Genomic DNA, 13,319 nt, shown 5'->3' with positions numbered 1-13,319 from the left:
AAAAAAAAAAAGGAAAGCAAAACATACATAAAATCATGTTCCTTTTAATTTAACACCAACTATGGGCTGTGCACTAAATTGCATCCTTTACCGGTTCCGAAGTCATAGCAAAAGTTTTCTCATCATAGACGACCACACCGTTAACTCCGTTGGGGTTGTCCACACACTGGATGGATTTCTGCAATGTAACCAAAAATGTATTACGCAAGGTGCAGTGGTGTAGAGTATGCCATCCAAAGCCTTGGAAGTATTAATGAAGCACGTACCGTAGGTGAGCACATTTAAGCTGTTCACGCCTTTAAATATGCTCACCTAGGATAACATTCTAGTACTTTGACATAGTTTAACACATACTTGTATTTCAGCCAAAACATGTTTAAACTCAGAGGGTTTTGATTCTTCGCCCGACGCCATTTCGGTCCTTCCTTATATCTGCGGGAAAAAAAACAAACACACACACACGCGTGGTTTTCTTTCGACAGTGACGTAGAGCTACATTGTGACGCGGTGCGTTCAGGGGCATTTGTGTTACAAGTCATCCGCGCTGGACACAGCGTGGCCGCGGCTACATATAGCTTAACTTTATTGAACTTTACCGGGCCACATGGTTTATAAGACAGTGTATATGTATATCTAACGCATGGGTAGCTCGCGAGCTACTTCTCATTAAACTTTTCAATCCAAAGTCACGGCGTTCCGCCCCCGTTACTCCGTGCCTCCGTCCATGTCAAATAAAAGCGAGCACTAGTTTCACCAAACTACAACAGCGCTGCATACCGTGAGCCCCCCCCCCCCAAAAAAAACCCCCAATCGATATTAAAAACAAAACGAGCCGCTCGTCTGTCAGAAGCGAGGGAACCGTCACAACTAAGTTATAATGCAGACATTCTCGGTCATTACCTTACTCGGATGACTTGCACTGATTGGAGTCGGCCAGGGGTTGCTTTGGAATGAACTAGAAGTGTCCGCCAGTAAGTAGTTACCAAGTTGTCTGCGGTCGATGTTTTGGGCGGCGATCTGACGGGATTTGATATCTTCAGTGGCAGACTCGGATCTACCGGCGCTGCGTTGCTCACCTCAGAGTGCTGTCCCTAGTGGTTCGTTTGCAGAAACGTAGCCCGCGTATTTGGCGTCATTCCATTATTCAATTGGAATTGCTCTGGTATCCAGTAGCACCGTCAAGAATCTTGGGGTTCTCTTCGACAGTGTGGTGTATAATCTTCTAACAGACCGGTGTACTAAGTATTAAAAACAAAAAAGCATGTGGCTTTTGATAGAAAAGCGCTAAAAAAAAGATTCCCTGTGTGTGTGTGTGTGTGTGTGTTTGTGTGTGTGGCCAGGTGCGGCCAGCTGCACACACGTGCTTTGGGCTGCCGCTCGCGTAGCTGTTTATTATAACAGTCTCCGCCCTTGAAACGTAGCAAAAGCTCTTTTCCTTTTCTCGTAATAGTGTTAGGGTTGTTCAACACTTGCTTGAATGGGTGCTTAACTTTGCAAGTGTAAGGGAAACATTAAAAACCCACGCACAAAACGAGCAGAAAAGTACGAACGCATGTCACTTTTCCTTTTTGACCTGTCATTTAATCACCTTTCTGCAGCGACCTGCCAGACCATGTGACCAGTAGCATCTTTTAACGGAATGCAAAGTAAGAGTTGTGCGTGGGGGAACATTTCTGCGTGAATAAAACCAAGCTTTCGCCTTACATAGTGCGTGTGTGTGTGTGTGTGTGTGTGTATTTTAAAGGACGAGTGTTTCCACTCTGTTCGGCCTAGTTGAAACGGGTTCATAGGAGAGCACCAAAGGGGAAGTGATGAATGCACTGGAGCTCCAGTTCCAATTTGTGTGTTTGTGATCTTCATGATACATTCTCTTTTCTGTTTGTACCTGGCAGTTTTGAACACATCTCCCGAGAGCCTCAGAAAGTCTTGTTATCAGGAATAGTCATGTTTAGGGTGGAAATTCCCCCTGACAGCAATTTTCAGACCAAATTAATCAAAATAAATCTGCTGAGGTTGTTTTATGCCGGTAAAGACAGCAGAATAAGTTTAATTTTATACACTGTTAGAGTCTCCCTTGATGATTACTTGTTCAGTCACAAGATGCCTGCAAACACAATTAATGCTGCAGAGGAGTCTAAAAATCTAAAGAATAATTTAACATTTCAAGAAGTTTCCAGCTACATATTATATTTGTAGGGATAGATGTGTAAGTATGTCTGTCCCCACTGACCTGATCAGGAGATCGTGTCCGTGAACACACAAACTCTCTCTCTCTCCCCGTGTAGAAGAGCGAGCGAGCGTGCACGCGGAAGGGGGAGGGCCTTCACGCGCTCCACAACAACAACAACAACAACACCTGCGCGAGGGAGCCGGCGGAGAGGAGAGAGGATGCGGCGGAGGGAGGGCGCAGACCCGGGGAGAGAGGAGACAGAGACGGACTCGCACTTCTCTCTTCTTGTCTTTTCCCCGCTTCCGTCCCTTGTCCTCGCTGTGTCTTATTTATTGTCTCTCCTATCACTCCAGTCCCACGGTGTCTCCGCCCCGTCCCGCTGTCTCTCCGCAGCCTTTGCTCTCGTGTCCTACATCCCGACTTCTCGTCTCTCTGAGCATCTTCTCTACCTCTCCTGCTCTTTTTCCTTACGGTGCATGTCCCCCTCGCGAGTTTACAACCCCGCCCCCCTCCCCTCGCTTTTTACTTCGACGATCATTTCACCGCACACCCGCCTGTCAAACATCTGCCCGCATCTGTCCCGTGGAGCGAGGATGCCGGTGCCGCGGGGGCTCCAGGGTCCGGATCTGAGGGTGCGGGACGCCGGCTGTCCGGACGAGCCTCCTCACCCGCGCCTCTGGGGTCACCTGAGGACCCCTCCTATCGGCTGCGGGGGCCTGTCGCTGGCCCTGGAGCTTCCGGCTCTCGTACGGCAGCTGCGGGCGGCGTGGAGGGCTCGCAGGGAAGGCCCCCCGGGGCCCGAGGGAAGTCAGGCCAGCACTTGGGTGGAATCCGACAAGGTGGAGGTGGAGGAGGTGAAGCGTGGTGAAGCGTGTCGCGGAGGACGGGATCGCTCACGTGGAAGGTAACAGATTCTCGGTCCCCTTAAGGGTGACGGACAGGAAATCAACTGTCAAAACGTGTGTGTGTGTGTGTGTGTGTGTGTGTGTGTGCGCGACTTAAGATGCCATTTTTCATTCCATTCATTGTTCATTTGTGTGATGTCAGGTGTTTTGGCAGATTATACTTTTGTGAAACAGGGTTTTTTTTAACCTTTTGGATTTCCTGCCTAAATGCAAGTTTTAGCATTTGGAAAATGGACATGTTGTCTCTGCCTGCGGTGGCGTTCAGCAGATGAGGGTCACAGCAGGTCAGACAGAGGAGGATTTGGCCTCTGAAGCCAGAGCGTCTTACCCGCTGTGATGTAATCAATCGACCTCGTCACAGTACCATGTGGATTAAACTAACGTGTTATATTTAACGCGGATGCTAATGAGAGTGAGAGAGCAAAAAAACGATCCAGACTGCTTTAAGCAGTTATCAATGATTGATAACAAAAAAGGAAGGGAAATTCTTCATTGTGCTGAAGAATTATGACGAGATGATTCATGCTGGGGAGGAATCACCCGTTTGCAAACACTGACTCACCATAGTGGAAAACTGTTTCCATTGGCACCGTGATGACGTAATTCACATAGACGCAACTCAAATTTGAGTTATTGTCTTAACATAAACTTATTATTTTGATTCCATCGATCAAACTATTTTATTAATCTGTTATTCATCGGCCATATGATACTTTTTCGATAATTTGGTCTTGGACCAAACAAGACATCGTAACACTGCACAAGTCAGTTCGGGCCCATTTTCTAATTCAATTCAAGTGTGTCCAATAACTTTTGGCTGGTAGTCAACGAGTCCTTTTTAAAAATCTGATGAACCAAAAACACTTTTCGCCGCATCTGGCTACTGTCACTGCGACTCTGTGGGTTGGACGCCCAGAACGCGTCAGCACTGCCAGTAAGTTAAGTGCACGCCAGCTGTGTGGACGTAGTGAGACACGTCCCCTCCCACATTTGTGCTTTAAATGGCCACGGATTTGCATCCGTACACCTCCCCGCGCGACTGTGTGGGCCGAGTGTGCGGCCTTGTTTGTCACATTTTTTTCAATCAGGGATTCAACATCAATCGCGCGTGTGTTTTCACGCAACGAGACACGTGCACGGCTGTCTACAAACACCCTCTCCGACCGACTGGCAGCCTCAATGACCCAGTTCTGAGCCGCGCTGAGACAATGACCCGTTTGACCTCACACGGAGTTAAGGGAAGACAAGGTGAATTCAGAGAGTGATAGGGAGGGAGGATGGATGGATGGATCAGACCTGTTGTAGTTGAAAAGAAATGGACGGTTCAGGGGCAGAGAGAGAGAGAGAGAGAGAGAGAGAGAGAGAGAGAGAGATTTCAAAATCTGTTTATTAAGACACAAACAGGGAGAGAAAATGGAGCCAGAGGTAGAGGAGGACAGAAGGATGAAAAGAACTCGAGCGAAAGGAGAGAGCCGGAGGGTGGTGTGGAGGGGGGAGAAGGATTCCCAGATGACCCCCCCCCCACACACACACACACTTTTTGGCCATCAGCACACAGGATTTGAGAAAAGCTTTAACGGGCTGAGTCACTTCCCTTCGAGCCGTCTCTGTTTGCTGGACTACAAGATGCCGAAATGGGGAACGATGCCACTCTTCTCCCGTATGTTTTATGCATAGCTGCCTTGCCTTCACAGTGTGTACACACACACACACACTTGGCCAGACCCAACCCTCCCTGCGAGTTACGGTGACGACGGCGGCCTCGTCAACAGGCAGTTCGACTGCTCTTGTGAGAGGTGAAGCGAACTGGCCGCACCGGGCACATAATGCGCTCCACTTCCTCCCATCTGATCTATAAATTATTCAATCATTTTCATGGTTCGGAGCTCATTCGAGTGAGCGCGCGCGCCGTGGCGTGGGACCTATTCTGTTTTCTGTTTTTTCGGGGGGCTGGCCTCAGTGTTGGGGAAGTGTGCGTTCCGGACAGAGGCCCGAGCAGGTGTTCAGGGAGCCATCGTGCTGCAGTGTTCCTGCTCTCAGTGTGAATGATTAAACTTCTGGGACTCTGCAGACATGCATTCCGTCACTATGCAAAAGCATCTTGCAGCAGACAAGCATCCCTTCGCCATGGGCTGAAGCACATGAAAACATCCATGTTCCAAGCAATTTCCTCTTTGTATGTTTTGGGGGAAAAAAAACCCATCAAATAGAAAACCTTTAGTTTTGTAAAACAAAAGCAGAAAGGAATCAATAGTGTGTGCGTGCGTGTGCGTGCGTGTGCGTGTGTGTGTGTGTGTGTGTGTGTGTGTGTGTGTGTGTGTGTGTGTGTGTGTGTGTGTGTGTGTGTGTGTGTGTGTGTGTGTGTGTGTGTGTGTGTGTGGTGTGTGTGTGTGTGTGTTAAAACCAAAAAACAACAACCGCTGCACGGTGGTGAAATCCCTTCCCCTTGGACAGACATGTGGAGCTGCAGCTGGGCCCATCCCATCTCCCTTAAAATGTATCCCACAGCTGGAAGGCAAAAACACACACGTGGATTCAAATATTATGCTATTGCAATGTCATACATTGACGAGGCTCGTCAGTGCTGCTCTTATGATGAACGTGACGAACGGCACCTCCATTAACGGTAACGGTCGCAGCAGCTCTCTTCGAATGGCCGGCTGGTTTTACCAGCTGACACTCAGGACGCGCACCATCGGCGCACAACCGCCCAGATGCCTGGCCAGTAAAACCGGGCCATTATCCGGTCCACAGTTTTGTCATGTGCCTGGCCATCGGGTTCTAGTGAGCCACCTGAAAAATGATTTCCCGACGGCTTTTCGGCACCAACAACTGGCCGTTCTCCTGACCTGTTTGAGTGTCACGATTCACCCTGTACAGCCTGTCCCTGATCAATGAAAAGTGCGGGCATGATAACGTTGCGTCAGGGCGCACCATTTGACCATCACTTGGTCTAAAGCAAAGTGTAGAGTGTCATCACCAGACTGATCGCAATTCGGGAGCCAGCATTATATTAATTCCACACGGCATACAGGATGTTGATTAAAATCAAACAAAACACATTGTCAGGTGGGGGCATTTAAAAGTGTAAGCGTCCTGTAACCTACCTCCTTAGTTAGTTTGCCCACACACACTGTGCTGGCGAGCAACAAACAGAGAAACCCAGGCTTTAGCACCTGCCGTACAACGAGAACAAACGTGAGTTGCTCTGCTCTAATAATAAAAAATAAAAGAAATACTGTTACATGGTACTCTACTGTGCTAATGTAACAATTAGGCCTCCTATTGAAGTAACATCCTCGGTTTGCAGTTCGCCTACAGAGCCAACAGGTCTGTAGGCGATGCTGTCAACATGGCCCTCCACTTCGTCCTCCTCAATCATCTGGACTCCCCAGGAACCTACGCCAGGATCCTGTTTGTGGACTTCAGCTCTGCCTTCAACACCATCATCATCACCACCGTCTCTGCTGCAGGACAAACTCTCTCAGCTGCACATGCCCGACTCCACCTGCAAGTGGATCGCTGACTTCCTGTCCGAAGACAGTGGAGATGGTCGTGGACTTCAGGAAGAACGCAGCCCCACCTTCCCCCCTCACCTTGTGTGACTCCCCCATCACCACTGTGGACTCCTTCCGTTTCCTGGGCTCCATCATCACCCAGGACCTCAAGGTGGGAGCTGAACTTCAGCTCCATCACGAAAAAGGCTCAGCAGAGGATGTTCTTCCTGAGGCAGCTGAAGAAATTCAACCTGCCTCAGACGATGATGGTGCACTTCTACAAGGCCATCATCGAGTCCATCCTCTGCTCCTCCATCACCGTGTGGTACCCTGCAGCCACACAGCCAAGGACAAGGACAAGGGAAGGCTGCAGCGTGTCATCCGCTCTGCAGAGAGGGTGATTGGCTGCAATCTGCCGTCTCTCCAGGACTCGTTCGCTTCCAGGTCTTTGAAGCAGTTCATCCCGATGATTCGCCAACGTCAAAGATCACTGCTTCTCAGACCGGCTGGTTTTAAGAGCAAAATAAATCAGCTTTTCTCGAGACTGCACATAAAAATCGGCAGCAGGGGACATTTTCTTCTCATCCATCTCACTGGCTGTTGCTTGTTTTCTCCCTCTGCGACTCCTCCCTCCTAATGTCGTCTGCAAAAAAACTGGCCGTGGTGCAGATCGTCAGCGATGACTCTTACGTCTCTCGCCCCATCGTTCTTTTCCCTCTTTTGCAGCCGATGGCCGACTGACCAGCGGTCACGCCGGCGCCCTGCTGGTCGAGAGACGAGGCTCCTACCCGCTGATTGACGTGCGAATCCTCAAAAGCAAAAGTAAGTTAAATTCATCGGAACATCTATCGGCTCAACCGGTGTTGTGAGTGTGGCCTGACTCCATGCATGTGAAAGTTTGAAAAATGGACCTAGCTGCACTGACGTTAATGGGGGGGCGAACACAGGGGAACCGTCTGTCAGCATCACATAACACAGCTGCAGCCTCGTAGTGACCACACAGTTCAATCTTCACTAAAGAAGAGGCGCGTCTTGATGAATCCCGGAGACTGATTTAAGGGTAGTTTAGTACCGAGTTCAGTTCAAGTGTACTGACATGATGGAGCATGCAGCTGACCAAAAGTCTCAATCAGGAGCCGCATGTAATTCATTTGAAGATGCTCGTCTGTTTTCTAAATCCTTTTGTAATTTCAGCCAGTGCCCAGCAGGGAGAGGTCGCGCCCGCCAGGAGGCAGGTGAAGCGTCAGCTGAGCTTCCAGCGATACTGCCACGCCTCCAGGCTGCTCAGGGGCCTGGTGCCCCGGGCCCCCGGGGCGCCACATCTACTGGACGACGATTACATGGGACAAGCTGCAGTGAGAACACACACACTCTCTCTCACACACACACACACACACACACACACACAGCCCAACAGATTTGAGGTACAGGTACCAAATTGCTCTGTTTTCTTTCCTCTCAGTATATGCTATCAAAAGTGGGCACATGGAACTTTAACATCTTCCTCTTCGATCGTCTTACAAATGGTGAGGTGGCTTTTTGCTCATCAAATGATCATCCTCACCTGCCATAACAATCAACAATTATATTATATTTTTCTCTTCGTTTCAGTTAGGAATTTGAATTATCTCAGCTATTAAGTAAATGCCCACAATGTGTAGTGTAAATGCATTAAAATCCTATTTTTGTCTTGATTTTATCATTTAATCTGTGTGGTGCAGGTAACAGCCTGGTGACCCTGATGGGCCATCTCTTCAGTGTGTACGGTCTTGTCCAGCACTTCCAGCTGGACATGGTCAAGCTGCACAGGTTCCTTGGTGAGCTGCATGCAGCCAGCTGCCCTTTTGTCAGAGCCTAATGCTTGGAGAGCAGAGACGGCTTTTATTTTTCTTGAAATTCAATGTGACTCAGTCAATACGGAAGGGTCACAGGGTTTATGTCTCTTTGCTGTGATGGACTATTACCTCAGCAGCCCTAACACGCTAGATGCTGCCATCAGGTACAACAAAGCAAAATCAAGCTGTTTGTTGCTCTGGAAATAAAGTGCGCTTCTGTATTTATTTCAGCATCCTCTTCTGTAAAAGTAATGTGATGCATCTGCCCTTGCCTTTGGAAAAGCTAATAACTATTTTGTGCAAAAGTTGCTTAAATGGTGTTCAAATCTGAATTCAAATCTGAAAGTGGAGATTGTGCGATGTGACCGTCTTGCCAGGCATGGTGCAGGAGGACTACCACCCCCAGAATCCCTATCACAATGCTGTTCACGCTGCCGACGTCACTCAAGCCATGTACTGCTACCTGCAAGAACCCAAGGTGATGAGTCGTACTGCATACACACACACACACACACACACACACACTACGAGGCCCGAGCCTCTCCTTGACATTCTATTAGCTTCTCCTCGTGCGGGATAATTCCTCCTCACTTAGACTCGCCATCACATCCATCCTCAGCCTGGAGAGATCCCTGAAGCCCTTTGACCAGATTAAGAGTCTCTGCATCTTTCCCTTTATGCAATAATGTCCTTTGTTACTCTCAAAAAGCCCTTTGTAAGGCTCCTGTTTTGTTAAAAGCCCTTCGATTAGTAAATTGAATTCGGCATAGCTCCCCCGACGGCGTGTTCCAGTGAACAAGCGCGCCCTCACAATGTCAGACTTCCCTGATCTATACCTGTTCTCTATTACTAACCACAAAGCATTTACCATTACACACTCTCTTAGATATTAAAATCCATGTGTTTTCAACTGTTGTCCTTATACACTCCAACTAGTATACGTTATAGTATAAGGATACGTTTTTATATATATATAATAATTTTTTAATGGTTTTTTTGAAATGCCGCTTAGCCATTGGGTTTTATTAAAAACGATAATTTGACCATTGATGCGTTCCAGCTGGCGGAGCATCTAAGTCCCCTGGACGTCTTTCTGGGTCTGATGGCGGCAGCGACCCACGACGTGGACCATCCCGGAGTCAACCAGCCCTTCCTCATCAAGACCAGACACCACCTGGCCTCCCTCTACCAGGTACACATTGCACTGACACTGTGTGTGTGTGTGTGTGTGTGTGTGTGTGTGTGTGTGTGTGTGTGTGTGTGTGTGTGTGTGTGTGTGTGTGTGTGTGTGTGTGTGTGTGTGTGTGTGTGTGTGTGTGTGTGTGTGTGTGTGTGTGTGTGTGTGTGTGTGTGTGTGAGGTGTCCCGTCTGTAACAGAGTCTGCATGAAACTCCTTTACAGAACACGTCGGTGCTGGAGAGCCACCACTGGAGATCCACGGTGGGAATGCTGCGAGAGTCGGGCCTGCTGTCCCACCTGCCCGCTGACATGTCGTAAGAGCTGTAACACAAACGCCCGCTTCAAACAATTGTCTTAGTGTAGTCGCCTCAGTACGTGCTTACACAAACCTCCATGAAATCCACATATCTCCATCATTCCTGACGATAGAGCGCGTTAGACATACAACACGGTAAGGGAAACAAGTGGGAGGGGGCCCTGAGTGCATGCATGCCATCAAGGGTAGTCACTCGCATTTCCACAGTGTGCAAAAGGACAGCGGCGATAACGTCTCGTCTTATAGTTGAGTGAGCAGCATCCACCGACTGTCCCTTGGTGATGGTACTCTAAAGGAATCCACCGTCCCACCACACAACCGTACACACCAGAGGGGGATGACTCTGCTTGAATAATCACGATGCCTTGTAATCTCCTTTGGTCCACCGGCCATCACCGTGAGGTACTAATATATTCACAGTATAGCCCAGAAGAGGTCGCTGTTGCTGCAGGTAAATGGAATATCAGCCCAGGCGTGAGTGGATTTGTTGTTGTGGCTCAGTGGCGCCCCCTTTGTCCGGCAGGCAGGACATGGAACAGCAGCTGGGCTCTCTCATCCTGGCCACAGACATCAGCAGGCAGAATGAGTTCCTGTCGACCTTCAGGGAACATCTGGATAGCCAGGACCTGGACCTTCAGCTCGCCTCGCACAGGCACTTTATTCTGCAGGTAAATATCAAACAACCCCCCCCTCCCCCCCCCCACACACACACACACACACACACACACACACTGATGGACTACAATGAATTTGTGAGAGTAAAGCGAGAGTAGCTGTCAGTATCTTGTCTGTGTTTTCCTTCAGATTGCTCTGAAGTGTGCAGATGTTTGTAATCCATGTCGGTTTTGGGAGCTGAGCAAACAGTGGAGTGAGCGAGTGTGTGAGGAATTCTACCGGCAGGGTGAGTAAAGTGCGATTTAAGAAAGTTTCTTATGTAGGACAAATAGACCCAGTCTGGATTTTGCCTGTCATCCCTGACAGGTGACCTGGAGAGGAAGTTGGACATGGAGATTAGTCCTCTGTGTAACCAGCAGGCTGACTCTGTCCCGGCTATTCAGATAGGTGAGTACTAGAGGGCCCTGCAGACTGCATCAGCATCATGGAGATGTCCCTCAGCTCATTCGGACACTACCCGCCGTTCCCTCGCACTTTCTCTCAGGGTTCATCTGCTACATCGTGGCGCCTCTGTTTGAGGAGTGGCACCGCTTCGCCGAGCCCAGCCCGCTCAGCCGCACCATGATGGGTCACCTGCACAAGAACAAGGCCCGCTGGAGCCGCCTGCTATGCGCACGCGCGGCCTCTGACCCGCGAACGCACCCAGGCGCCGCGGGGCCCGGGTCCAGGGGAGAGGGGGAAGCCATCCGTTAATCTCCTTCTGGTTTTCTGAGCCGTTTTCATCTTACCGAATAAACGGAGGAGAGGAGTTTCCTCCTGGGAGTTTCACCTCCAGCATATTTTCCTCTCACTGCTGGTTGTTTCACAGGCTCTGAAAGAGGGAGCTCTGGATGGGAGTCTGGCTTCAATTCACGAGGCAACGGCTCCCTCCGCTTGAGTGGACTTGCACGGCTCTGCACGGAGGGAGAAGATTGATTGTTGGCCCAGTGGGTAGACTTCTTAGTCAAGTCGTTGCTCTTTACCCGAGAAATGCAGGAATTGATGCTCGTGACAGACTGAGATCAATGAAGTGTTGAGATGTTTGCACTATGTTGCAAGAGCGATAAAAGAAAAACCCACAGGGATATCCAAGTCAGCTGAACTGTGCTAGAAAAGGTGATTTAAATAAAGGCAATACACCTAGTATGCCATGCGTTTCTATCCTTCAGACAGTGCACACTTGATTAAGCTCACTTTTTCTCTTTTTGCACTGACGCCTGTGTACTTTTCACTGAAGAGCATTTTTAACTCACAAAGTTGGGATGTCAGGGTTCTGTAAAGCATACAAAGTATTTAGTTTCTTTCTGCGTAAACTGTGAGACAGACGATACAAGTCTTTGAGCGTCTCCTTGTCTACTGTCAGCTGAATGTTTTTGGACCGAAACACGAACCGGAGCCATTTTCCAAAGCGCTCATGTGACATTGTTACCTTTTGTAACGGCCTAACGGGCACATTTTCTTCTCTGTACACCTCACGTTGCACCTTACAAGCCTTAACAGCAACCAGGTCCAGCTGTGGTTTTCCTCAGCCACCAGCATATTGAAATCCTCTCTCCGTAGCCACTAACTTCCTGTCCTATATCTTCAGGCTCCGATTGGCTGTTTCCAAGGGGCCGATGTCCTGTTCTGACTTTTCTTTCATATTATAGATCTTTGTTTTTACATTTCATGCAGGCACTGTGTGCACTGCGTTTTTATATGTCAAGTTCAGATTTGGGTCAGTCAGTAATTTGCAAATATCTCTTAACTCTAATAATTCAAAATACCCTTCAGTGAATCAACATTCATTTGATGTATATACTATACAATTAAGCCTAAAATCTATTACTTAAGTGTTGAAACTGAACTCAAGCAGATAAATCCTTTTTGAGTGGTAGTTATCAGTGTAAGCATCTCTTTTGACTACGCACAGCGCTACGGTGCAAACTGTTTTCACTTCTTACTAAATGTCTGTATAAACTACCTAAGAGGGCACCATTGTTTCCTCTGGATGTGTTTTATTCACTTTATTTAATTACTTAATAACTTGTCTCACAAAATCAGGGAATTTACTGTGACTTTTTAAACGAGATTAATGTTAAACAGATCTACAGTACATCAGCTTCTGTGATAAGATTGGACACGAGGAATGTGCAAAACGTAACAGAAATACCAATGTGTTTGTAAACCTAAAGCTAATGCATTGAAGTTGGGTTTTCCCTCCATAAAATCAACTAATCCTGTCATGCAGTTCTATTCCAAGTGTCACAGTTTTGTCCAATAATATAATCTTATTTACATATTGTGTGGTCAGTCACCTGATGATTTCAAATGTTTTGTCCCGGTGCCAAAGAACAATCCTTTTCTTTTCCTGTATTTCCTTTTGTTCTCTCCTGTGATCGTCATTGACCATGGCAAAACAAGGGCCATTTAGTAGCTGTTTTTTGGAGCTTTCTATCCAATCACATGCTCTTCCTCGGCTCTTGGATCTTTCCCATTTGTCTTTGCATTGGATGTGAGAGCTAGTGATAGCAGCAGACAGCTACAGTAAACGCTATGGATTCCTTTTCCCATCATAAACTAAGTTGATCTATAAATATTTTATAACTATCAATTATTATTAACTTTTGAATTAACCCATTCAATTACTATTTCAGAAATGAATACTGGTGTCTTCTTAATTTCCCTGAATTTTGACCAATTAAAGGTCCATTTCCAAAGACAACGTCACGCCACTAGATGGCAGTAAGATCCTGTCGGCGGCTCTTTGCACAGGAGAGGAGC

At 48.0% G+C, this 13,319-nt stretch overlaps 1 protein-coding gene across 1 annotated transcript; it reads left to right on the top strand.

Moving 5' to 3' along the window:
* Positions 1-2,314: 2,314 nt before the first annotated feature.
* LOC119195322 (cAMP-specific 3',5'-cyclic phosphodiesterase 7B-like) lies at positions 2,315-12,518 on the top strand. Its single transcript, XM_037450156.2, is given in 13 exon segments — positions 2,315-3,045; positions 3,047-3,074; positions 7,299-7,394; positions 7,767-7,927; positions 8,035-8,098; positions 8,294-8,389; positions 8,785-8,885; positions 9,468-9,599; positions 9,809-9,900; positions 10,426-10,570; positions 10,707-10,803; positions 10,884-10,964; positions 11,062-12,518. Coding segments are annotated over 13 exon segments (1,959 nt in total). The 5' UTR covers positions 2,315-2,388; the 3' UTR covers positions 11,271-12,518.
* Positions 12,519-13,319: the final 801 nt, after the last annotated feature.

This window comes from Pungitius pungitius, chromosome 20 (assembly GCF_949316345.1).
Source record: "Pungitius pungitius chromosome 20, fPunPun2.1, whole genome shotgun sequence".
NCBI classification, from domain to species: Eukaryota; Metazoa; Chordata; class Actinopteri; order Perciformes; family Gasterosteidae; genus Pungitius; species Pungitius pungitius.
Note: the sequence above shows the minus strand (reverse complement) of the source record. Positions and strands in the feature narration are given on the sequence as shown.